The sequence below is a fragment of the Trachymyrmex cornetzi genome, unplaced genomic scaffold, assembly GCF_001594075.2.
Source record: "Trachymyrmex cornetzi isolate Tcor2-1 unplaced genomic scaffold, Tcor1.1 scaffold113, whole genome shotgun sequence".
Taxonomy (NCBI): domain Eukaryota; kingdom Metazoa; phylum Arthropoda; class Insecta; order Hymenoptera; family Formicidae; genus Trachymyrmex; species Trachymyrmex cornetzi.
Genome location: NW_017295687.1, coordinates 230,920 through 241,917, shown reverse-complemented (window position 1 = coordinate 241,917; position 10,998 = coordinate 230,920). Strand labels below are relative to the sequence as shown.

General features: G+C 39.7%; 1 protein-coding gene and 1 long non-coding RNA gene across 2 annotated transcripts in view; one reads left to right on the top strand and one right to left on the bottom strand.

Moving 5' to 3' along the window:
* Positions 1 to 372: 372 nt before the first annotated feature.
* LOC108764289 (uncharacterized) lies at positions 373 to 4,294 on the bottom strand. The gene is made up of 3 exons (XM_018512441.1): positions 3,047 to 4,294; positions 2,243 to 2,985; positions 373 to 2,113 (listed from the first exon to the last, which is right to left on the bottom strand). Exons 1-3 carry the CDS (start codon positions 4,292 to 4,294, stop codon positions 373 to 375), a joined length of 3,732 nt encoding a protein of 1,243 aa, XP_018367943.1.
* Positions 4,295 to 4,473: 179 nt separating this feature from the next.
* Positions 4,474 to 10,998, top strand: part of LOC108764307 (uncharacterized) — a 7,688-nt gene continuing 1,163 nt past the window's right edge. Inside the window, exons 1-2 of the long non-coding RNA XR_001940264.1 lie at positions 4,474 to 4,488; positions 8,409 to 8,414. This is a non-coding gene — a long non-coding RNA (uncharacterized LOC108764307). The remainder of the gene's footprint in view (positions 4,489 to 8,408; positions 8,415 to 10,998) is intronic.

Below are 10,998 nucleotides of genomic sequence, written 5' to 3'. Positions count from 1 at the left end.
CAGTTGCGTTTAAAAACCAGGCAACAAAACATATCTATAGTTGGAATAAACCAATTAGTGTGTTTAGGTTATCTTTATGCTTTACCTTTCGGTAAAGCGTACACAGAGAGATACTTGGTTCTCAGAACAAAATTAAACGAGACTTTCGCTGTAACAGTCAGCGTAGGATATATCTAACCTTCTTGGAATAAGAACGGAAGCGTTCACGACGACATCACCTAAAAAGGACGCTTGCTCGCGCCCTCTACGTCAGCGCCGCCGCTTTATGTACTAGCTTTATTACTAGAGTATCACCATAATCAACTTCGAGCGGGAACTTTAAACATTCCGCCCGCCTTCATTAACATTGTTAATGAACCGAAAAAAGGGTTATCACAAAGTTTCATGAGATATCGGAAGGGGGCAAACTTTCCCAACAGAGCGTTTCAATACAGAAGAGTGAGTTTGGATAGAAACAACTCGAGTAAGTCCGTCAGTCCCAGGATGAGTTTGAACGATGCGTCCGATAGGCCATTTGCATGATGGATAACGTTCGTCAACCACGAGAACCAGATCCCCGATAGTTAGGGAAGGTAAAGGTTTTTTCCATTTGTATCTAGCATAGTATCGTTGTAGACATTCCTTGGACCATCTAGTCCAAAAGCTCTCTGTCATCTGTTGTATAAGTTGCCATCTAGAAAGATGGGAAAGTTTAATATGCTCAGTACAGGGTTCAGGAACAACCGAAGGAGCACACCCCATTAGAAAGTGGCCTGGTGTCAATGCCTGGAGGTCATCAGGGTCCTCGGTCAAAGCGCTTAAGGGCCTTGAATTAAGTACTGCCTCAATTTGAGTCAATAGGGTAGTAAACTCTTCGTATGTAAGCAATGAATTTCCGACAATCCGATAAAGGTGCAGTTTTACGGATTTAACTCCGGCTTCCCATTTTCCACCAAAATGTGGAGTTGATGGTGGGTTGAACCGCCATTGAGTTCCGTCATTGGAAAGAAGAGTAGCGAGCTTGTTAGATTCTTGAGTGGCAAGTGTGAATAATCGTTGCAGCTCTGCGTCCGCACCTTTAAAATTAGTCCCATAGTCACTGTACAGAGTAGAGCATATACCACGTCGAGCTGTAAATCTTTTGAATGCAGCTATAAATCTATCTGCTGTGTAATCTGTAACGAGTTCCAAATGAATAGCTGAAGTAGCATAACAAACAAAAAGTGCAATATAAGCCTTGTAAGTCTTGGCATTTTTTCCTTTCCACGTTTTGATAACAAAGGGGCTAGCATAATCTACCCCTGTGTGCGTAAAGGGTCTTGAAGGAGTTATTCTCTCTGGAGGCAATTGCCCCATCAATTGTTGCGCTCTTTTCTGTCGGTAACGAGCACATCTTACGCATTTAAGAATAAAGGAACGTACTGTAGATCGTCCACCTATAATCCAATAGTCGTGTCTTATATATGATAATGTTACTTGTGTACCACCATGCAAGGTACGTTGATGAGCCTCTGCTATAATGAGTCTAGTCAAGGGCGAATCTTTTGGTAGAATTAATGGATGTTGCTCTGACGGTGGAAGAAGAGAACGTTGCAATCGACCTCCAACACGTAAAAGCCCTTTTGAGTCAACGAAGGGTGTAAGACGTAAGAGAGGGTTGGATGTAGGCAAGGAATTATGTTTCGAAAGAATCTCCAGCTCCTGTTGAAAGTGTGATTTTTGAACTGCGCTTACCCAGAATAATCTAGCGTCCTCCAATTCTTGGGTGGTAAGTGTCGTCAACGAGGTCGCTGTTTTTCTGAGTTTAGCGATAGCTCTTCGGCAAAGAGCGGTTATTCGAACCAGCTTGTTCAAGCTAGAATATTTAAGCACGAGATCCCATAGCTTGATAGTGACAAGAGCTACGTTGATCTTAGTTGGCTTTTCTTCGAGGAGTTCTTTATTAGTAGTTGGAATTGATAAAGTTGGCCAACTCGAAGGAGTTTCTGACAACCAACTTGGACCGGTCCACCAAGCCGGTTGTTCTGACAGTTGATTCGGAGTTAAGCCTCTTGTAGCTAAATCTGCTAGATTCTCGTTTCCAGGAATGAACTTCCAAGTCGCTTGAGGTAATGTTTCTTGGATATAACAAACTCTATTGTGTATAAATTCTTTCCACCGCGATGGGTGGTTAGTAATCCACGTGAGTGTGATTGATCAATCCGTCCATAAAAAAATAGAGGGATTTAGGTTATCTAATATAGTCAGTAAATTAGAAACCAACTTCGTTAGCAAGAAGGCTCCCGTTAATTCTAAACGTGGAATGGTTAGTCGTTTAAGAGGAGCTACCTTTGTCTTGGAGGCCAATAAAATGGTCGTTGTTTCTTCTTGCACGTTAGTTATGCGAATATAGACAACTGCGGCCATAGCCAATTGTGATGCATCACAAAACCCATGGAGTTCAGTCAGGTAACCAACCTTCCATCCAATCCACCGTGGAAATGTGAGTTTGCTTAGATTCTGTAATTTGTTGAGGAAGTTACACCATTTGTTAGCTATAGGATTAGGTAATGGATCATCCCAACCCAGCTTGATAGACCAAAGTTCTTGTATGATGATCTTGGCAGTGATAATAATCGGTGACAGGAGCCCGAGTGGATCATAAATCCTAGCTATGGTAGATAAGATAGTTCTTTTAGTTACAATGTCCGCTTTAAATAAAGTTGAAGTGAACTGGAAGACATCCTTCGATGGTTGCCATTCTAATCCAAGAGTGTGAACGATTAGATCGTTTTCAATGTGAACGGTGGAATGGTTAACTTGATTTTCCATGGGAACGTGTTCTAAGATTTTAGGATGATTGCTGGTCCATTTTTGTAAGTTGAAGCCGCCCGCCTTGCAAAGTGGTATTAGTTGATTTATAATTTCTTGAGTCCTTTCAATGCAATCAGCTCCGCCAAAGACATCATCGACGTATCTTCCTTTTTTCAGTACAGGAACCGCTAATGGATACTTCAAACTCGTCTTCTAAGAGTTGCAAAAAGACACGTAATGAAAGATACGGAGCACAAGCTAGACCGTAGGTAACTGTTGTAAGTTCGTAGGTGGAAAGTCTCTTGTCTGGATCCATCCACAAAATGCGCTGAAATGCCCAATGGTCTGGATGAACTTTTATTTGTCGAAACATCTTCTCGACATCAGTGCAGAACACGTAACGAAACAGCCGAAACCATATAAGTATATCAAACAATTCGGTCTGCAATTTTTCTCCAGTATGCAAAAGATCATTTAACGAATATCCTGAAGAGGTAGGGCTTGAACCGTTAAATACAACTCTCAACTTGGTAGTGAGACTCTGCTCTCTCATGACGCCATGATGTGGCAGGTAACAGCTGTACGACGGAGGCGATAGGCAAACTGGCACCAACCGCATGTGTTGCAATCTTTCATATTCCTTTAAGAAATCTGAATAAGCACGAGCGTAATCTTCATTATTGTCAAGTCGATTTCTCAATTTCATCGCGAGTCGTAAGGCTCTATTATGAGACTCTCCCAATTTGTCAATCGATTCTTTGAACGGAAGCTTCACGATGTATCGTCCTTGTTCATCTCGAGAGTATGTAGATTTGAAGTGGTCTTCACAATCTTGGTCTGCCAAGGACAGGCGAGAGACTCTGGTTGAGGGAGGTTCTTCTAGAGCCCAAAATTTGCGTAGCAGATTGGGGAGATCTTCGTCCAAGGTGACATGAAATCCGCGAGCTGTCCTTGTAGTGATAGTGTCCTTGACGGGACCAGAGACAATCCATCCAAACTTGGTTCGCTGAGCGATGGGAGAATCTCTTTGTCCCTTAATTATTCCTTCTTCTATTATCTGGCTATAGACGTCGGCTCCTAGGATCATGTCAATTGAACCAGGAGAATAGTAATTGAGATCCGCTAACTTCAAATCATTCAAGTGCTTCCATGAATGGGAATTTGCTGCGACTGACGGAATCGAGGACGTTAGTCTTTTCAAAATGTATACTGAAATGGTGAGTTCATAATCTGAAGCGAAATGAGGCTTTAGTGTAACTGATGCTAGCCCTTTTGTCCTTGACGATTTTTGAGCACCTATACCTGTTAAGGTAAGATGTGCCTGAGTGCGAGGCAGATGCTGTCTTTGAACGAGACGTTCGGTTACTAGAGATATCTCCGACCCTTGATCTAGAAGTGCTCTGACGCTGCAAGTTTCTCCAGAGGGGGAGATTTTCTTAATCAAAGCGGTTGCTAGTAAAACATTGGGCGAGTATGTGATATGCTCAATCGAAGAGTGTAGTACTTGTGCATCCGTCGTCATGACGGTATTAGTAAGAGATTCCGTTGTTGTAGGCTTGACTGGAGATTTTTTGTCCGACCTCTTTTGATGAATTGTAGTATGATGTTTTGCAGCGCACTTTTGGTAACGTCTAGTACTTTTACATTGAGCAGAGCGATGCAAGCCTAAACAATTGTAGCAGAGTTTGTGTGTTTTGATAAGTTCCAAACGTTGTTGTATTGACTTATTAGCATAATGTGGACATGACACCGGATAATGACTTTCCGAACAGATCGGACATTGTTTCTGCGTGAGGGGACCACTACTCTTGGAAGTGCTCTGATAATGGGATTTTGCGGTAGTCTGATACGGTTGAGAACTGGAAGTGACCGAGCGAGATTTTTCATAAGCCTTTAGAGCCAACAAACGAGATACAAGAAAATCATTGAGCTGAGTCCAAGACGGAAGCTCCATGGATGAGCCAAGATTTTGCTCCCAAGCCTTAACAACTTCGGTGCAACGACTCCGAGTCGAGTCGTTGCACCGTAATAAAGATCAGGAAATCATCCCAATAAGAAACTGGACGTTGAAGATTTTCAAAAGTCCGGTAAATTTGCATAACGTTAGTGTATAATTTTTCCAAATCGCTAGCAGATTCCTTCGTCATGCGCTTCAATGTAAGCAAGGATTGTAATGCTGCATTGACTAATAACCGTTTATTTTCATAATACGAGATCAAAGATTCCCATGCTCTTTGAAAATTATCTGCTGACAACGTAGTATTCTTTAACAAAAGAGCAGTAGGCCCGGTAAGACTAGTTTTTAGATACTGTAGTTTTTCCACCGGTGACAATGTGAGATTTTCTATTACAAGTGAACTGAACAAGTCCTTAAAGGATAACCAGTCGGATGGTGTACCATTAAATTTCGGAAGATCAATGCGAGGAAGTCGCGCATGGTGGAAGAAAACCGGTAACCCTGAAGAGGGGAAAGAGACAGAGTTGGAAGTTGAAGAGCTTGGGATGCTTCCCCGATCCTGTTCTAACAGCGCATTTAATTTCTCGACTGACCCAACATAATGTTCGTGGGTAAGAATAAAGAGATCGTCTGTGAAATAAGAATGATTATGTATCTTTAGCTTATCTGTTGTACTCAGTTCGTTGATCGCAATCGTAATGGCTTTGTTTTCCACAGAAAACTGCTCCCAGTCATCTTGCAGGGTGGCTATACGGGCTTGAATTCTTTGAGAGGTTAGGTTTGTTAAGCCATTCTTTGTAAAGTTGCCATAAGCATGAGCTATGATTTCAGATAGAACAAGCTGCTGCTCAATATGACAGTGAATGTGACTAAGTCTCATCCTTCCTCGTCGCTCACCATATCCGGCTCGAAGGACCAAATGTTTAGGTTATCTTTATGCTTTACCTTTCGGTAAAGCGTACACAGAGAGATACTTGGTTCTCAGAACAAAATTAAACGAGACTTTCGCTGTAACAGTCAGCGTAGGATATATCTAACCTTCTTGGAATAAGAACGGAAGCGTTCACGACGACATCACCTAAAAAGGACGCTTGCTCGCGCCCTCTACGTCAGCGCCGCCGCTTTATGTACTAGCTTTATTACTAGAGTATCACCATAATCAACTTCGAGCGGGAACTTTAAACATAGTGAGTAACGCAAACGACATAGTCACTATTAAAATTCAATCTCGCATAAACAATTTCCAATTAACTATTGATTGTATAGTAACAGAAAATATTACTGATTTAGTTCCTATGAGGCATTTAAACAAACTATCTATGAACATACTAAAAAACATTAAACTTGCCGATCCTCAGTTTAATGTGCCTTCATCGATTCAATTGGTGCTCGGGGCCGATGTATTCTGGCGGATTTTGTGCATCGGCCAAATAAAATCGTCTGTTAATAATCCAACCATACAAAAAACACATTTCGGTTGGATACTAGCAGGTTCCATCAATAACAGATATATAATAAAGGATGGTGCCGTGGCCTCGATAAATATTTGCTCGATGATTTCCGACGTGTCAACTAGTGATCTTGAACAATGCATAACGAAATTCTGGGATTTTGAACACAATATTTCAGATCAAACTCTTTGGTCACCGAATGACCATGAATGCGAGGAACATTTCTTGCGAACTATTAAACAAAACAGCGAAGGTAGATTTATTGTTACATTGCCAATCAAGACTGCACAATCTAAACAGCTTGGTGAATCCAAAAATATAGCTTTATAAAGATTTCATAATTTAGAAAAACGTTTTAAACATAATGATCAATTAAAAATTGAATATACGTCATTTATGCAAGAGTTCAATTTAGGACATATGCAATTGGTGGACGATTCTACTTATAACAATAAAACTTCATTGTATTTACCACACCATTGTGTGTTCAAGGCATCCGACACACACTCCAAGTTGAGAGTAGTTTTTGATGGATCCTGCAAATCAGATACTGGGTATCTTTGAATGATATTTTAATGGTAGGCCCGGTCGTTCAATCGGACTTATTTGCGTTATTAGCAAGATTTCGGTCATTCAAATATGTTTTTACTGCTGACGTAGTAAAAATGTATAGGCAGATACTCGTGGATCCGACGCAAACATCGTTGCAATCCATATTATGGCGAGAGAATGTTGACGATCCTGTATCTACTTATCAATTAACTGTAACATATGGCTCTGCCTGCTCCATATTTGGCAACTAGATGTTTGAAATATATAACGGAACTGCATCAAAGGGATTTTCCTGAAGGTGCACGGGCTATAATCAATGATGTTTATGTTGACGATTTGTTGACAGGCGCACATTCGTTGGCCGATGCAAGCGCCAAACGTAATCAAATTATTGAAATCATGTCAAAGGGTTGCTTCACGCTGGACAAATGGTTCTCCAACTGTATTGAGCTTTTAGAAGGAATCTCTAATAACAAAACGCAAGATTGTGTTTCTATAAATGAAAATTACGAAACTCGTATACTCGGTTTACAATGGAATCCATATGATGATTCTTTTCGGTATACATTCGATGTAGGGAGCATGCATTCAAATATAACGAAGAGGAATATGCTATCTGAGATCTCTCGATTGTTTGATCCACTAGGATGGGTTCCCCAATCATTCTTCTAGCCAAGTTAATGATTCAAGAGTTATGGAAATTACAATTGCATTGGGATGCTTCGGTTCCCGCCGACATGCATTCATGTTGGGTGGAGTACAAAAAACAAATGCCAAAGTTATCAGAATTACGTATTTCACGAATGATTGGTGTAACTCTTGAAACGTTAGAAATTCAATTGGATGGTTTTGCAGATGCCAGTCAACATGCCTATGGTGCATGCTGTTACATACGAACATGCGACACCCAAATGCAATTTCAAACGCGTCTCTTAGCATCTAAATCGCGAGTCGCATCGACAAAGGAAATTTCGTTACCGCGTCTAGAATTGTGTGCAGCTCTTTTGCTAGCTCAACTGCAAGACAAATTGTTAAAGTCAATTGATATCCAACCGCACAAGCGATATTTCTTTGGACCGACTCCACTATCACCTTATCGTGGATTAGAGCACGTTCACGCAGATTTTCAGTGTTCGTTTCTAATCGTATCGGTGAAATCCAAAGATTAACTGAAGTAACTAGTTGGCATCACGTCTCTTCAAAACATAATCCCGCGGACATAATTTCTCGTGGGGCGAAGCCTCAGGAATTAATAAATTCACGTTTGTGGTGGAACGGTCCAGAGTGGTTGGAGGTAGCTGAGAGTGACTGGCCTGATCAACAACCACAATATCCAGAAATCTTATCTGAGCAGTTAAAGGTCAAAATACATGTGGTAAGACAAGAATCAGATGTGTTAGAGGAGTTAATTGTCAAATATTCCAGTTTTGACAAGTTGGTGCGAGTGATCTCATACATATTCCAATTCGTTAATAACTGCAGAAATTCGTTTGACAAGCGTGTTAGCACTGTAAATGAGCAAAATCGCGAGCATGCACTTCAGGTATTATGTAGATACATACAGCAGCGATGTTTTAGCCAAGAGATTCATGATCTGACACATATCGGAACTGTTTCCAATACGAGCAAAATTTTGTCACTAAATCCATTTTTAGATCAATACGGGGTATTAAGAGTAGGTGGTAGACTAAAACATGCTGATTTAGATTATAAGGCTAAGCATCCAATTTTGTTACCTAAGAATCTTACAATCACGAAACTTATTATACACAACAAACACGTAAAAAATTTACATGCGGGAGTCCAAGCTACGATATATGCAGTTCGAGATAAATTTTGGCCAATTTCGGTTAAGGTGACAGCTCGAAATGTCATAAAGAAATGCATAACGTGTTTCAAGCTCAAGCCTGGCAGGTCCCACGTTATTATGAGTGATCTCCCTAGTGTGCGAGTAAGTCTCATATCCATTTGCGTACACAGGCTTAGATTTCAGTGGTCCGTTTTTTATAAGAGAACATAAGCGTAGAAATGCTAAACTAATTAAGGCATACATTTGTATTTTTGTATGTTTTGCTACTAAGGCTGTCCACATAGAGCTTGTGGCTGATTTATCTTCAGACGCCTTTTTAGGTGCACTTAAAAGGTTCATGGCCCGAAGGGGCAAGGTAATTTGTTTATATTCTGACAATGCTACGAATTTTGTAGGAGCAGCACGAGAAATTACTGATCTTTATAAGCTATTTTGCGAAGAACAAACGAAGCGCAGATTGAACAATTTTTTCACAGAAATGCAAATTCAATGGCAAATGATACCACCTAACGCTCCGCATTTTGGCGGACTTTGGGAAGCAGCCATCAAATCGGCGAAATATCACATGAAGAGGATAATCGGCAATACATCGCTTAACTACGACGAGATGTCCACTGTCATCGCAGAAATTGAAGCCATCTTGAATTCACGTCCTATAAGCCCAATGTCTGATGATCCCAACGATATACAAGCCTTAACACCTGAACATTTCCTTATTGAACAACCCGTAAATAGTTATGCTTACTCAGATCTAGAGAATATTAAAATAAATCGGCTAAGCCGATGGCAACTGGTAGAGCGTTTGCGACAGCATTTTTGGCAACGGTGGCGAATTGAATATCTCAACACTTTGCAAGGACGTACAAAATGGAAGACGGATAAAGGTGAATCCCTTAAGACGGGCCAATTAGTCATAGTTCAGCAACCAGGATTGATGCCGCTCCAATGGCTGTTGGGTCGTGTACTGTTAACGTGAGTTCTGATAATAAGGTCAGATCAGTTGAAATTCAGACTAAAAATGGAACAATTACTCGGCCACTAACAAGATTAGCTATTTTACCTTTAGATACGTAAGATAATATTTTCTATTATATACTTTGTTACCTGCGTTATAACATAAATTTATAAAACACATTTATAATATACATTGTCATATTAGTTTGCCAGATTGCCACTCAATCTTTAGTCATAATATTCATCTTATATTTCATTTTATGTTCATGACCGCCCGATTTATCGAACTGCATCAAACAGTTGTATTTTATTTGTTGAAACTAGAAGGTTTCAAGGCGGGCAGTGTTACGTATTCTATGGCGATCCTTCTTAGTGGTAATTGCTACCTTAGTTTACGTTGGTACGTCGCATGGCGCTAGCGTCGATGGCACTAGGGAGAGCGTGTGGCGCACCGGGCCTCGGGAGGTAGATAGGCACTTTCTTTTTACTCTCGTTTTTTCTTTTTATCACAAGACACGTTGCGAACATTGTATGTCCTGCGTACTCAACTTAAGATAGTGATCCAAATAAACGCATTCCTTTCTTACGAAATGTGTGTTAGTCATTGCACCAAACTAAATAACGGATATGAGGCATTCTTTTACAAACCATTTACAAACCCTTCCTTTTACAAACATTTTTTTTTTCGACATTTTTAAATCGCTTCAAACTTTTTTTACCAATTGTAGGTATAAAATAAGCGAACACGTGTATCGGGATTTTTTTTTTAAATTTATTTTCGAAGAAATAGCGATTTTAAATTTTGAGTTTTATGGTAATTTTGCCTTTTATGGTAATTTTCAAGTCGTCGTATCTACGTCGTTTTTTATAGTAGAACAATTTTTTTTTTCATTTCAAACGTTATTACATCAGCTTTTTGATGAAATTATGTTCCTAACCTCAACTTTAAAAAAAAATACTTTTTTCTGCAAATTAAATCTTAAAAGTTAATTTTGACCATGACACCCGGAGTTAATTTATTTTTTACAAATACTATCGGATTTCTCGGAAAATTTACTAAAAAATGTGAAAATTTCAGAATGGCGTTTTTAAAACTCGCCTGGGAATTAATTAAATAGTCCGGCAACTCGAGGACGCGCGCGCGGCGAGCGGGCGCTAACTTTCTCGTTCCGAGCGGCGCTTGCGATATCTGCATGTCTCGTACGATATTTTCAACTTTTCAGTTTAAAAGAACAATTATATCTACATTTAGTGTAATGAAACATCCATATTTGATATGGTACAAGAAAATGTATGTAAATCTGTAAATCAATGATGAAACGAAAGTGTGTACAACATTTTTATTACAATGATATATTTTCAATTATTGAAACATTTAGGTTTCGAAGGTTTCGAATTAAATATACAAAATTATATTTAAAAATAATGTTTATGCATTCTGTGTAGTATGTATACACAGAATGCATAAATATTATTTTTTGGTACGTTACAATTTCGAAATT

What these genes read in the sequence shown, in the direction of transcription:
- LOC108764289 (XM_018512441.1), bottom strand. Translation starts at nt 4,294, where the DNA reads ATGACGACGGATGCACAAGTACTACACTCTTCGATTGAGCATATCACA. An exon ending in CCACCTACGAACTTACAACA is followed by an intron (nt 2,986 to 3,046) that starts GTTACCTACGGT and finishes TGCAACTCTTAG; the next exon opens with AAGACGAGTTTGAAGTATCC. An exon ending in GGAGCCTTCTTGCTAACGAA is followed by an intron (nt 2,114 to 2,242) that starts GTTGGTTTCTAA and finishes TATACACAATAG; the next exon opens with AGTTTGTTATATCCAAGAAA.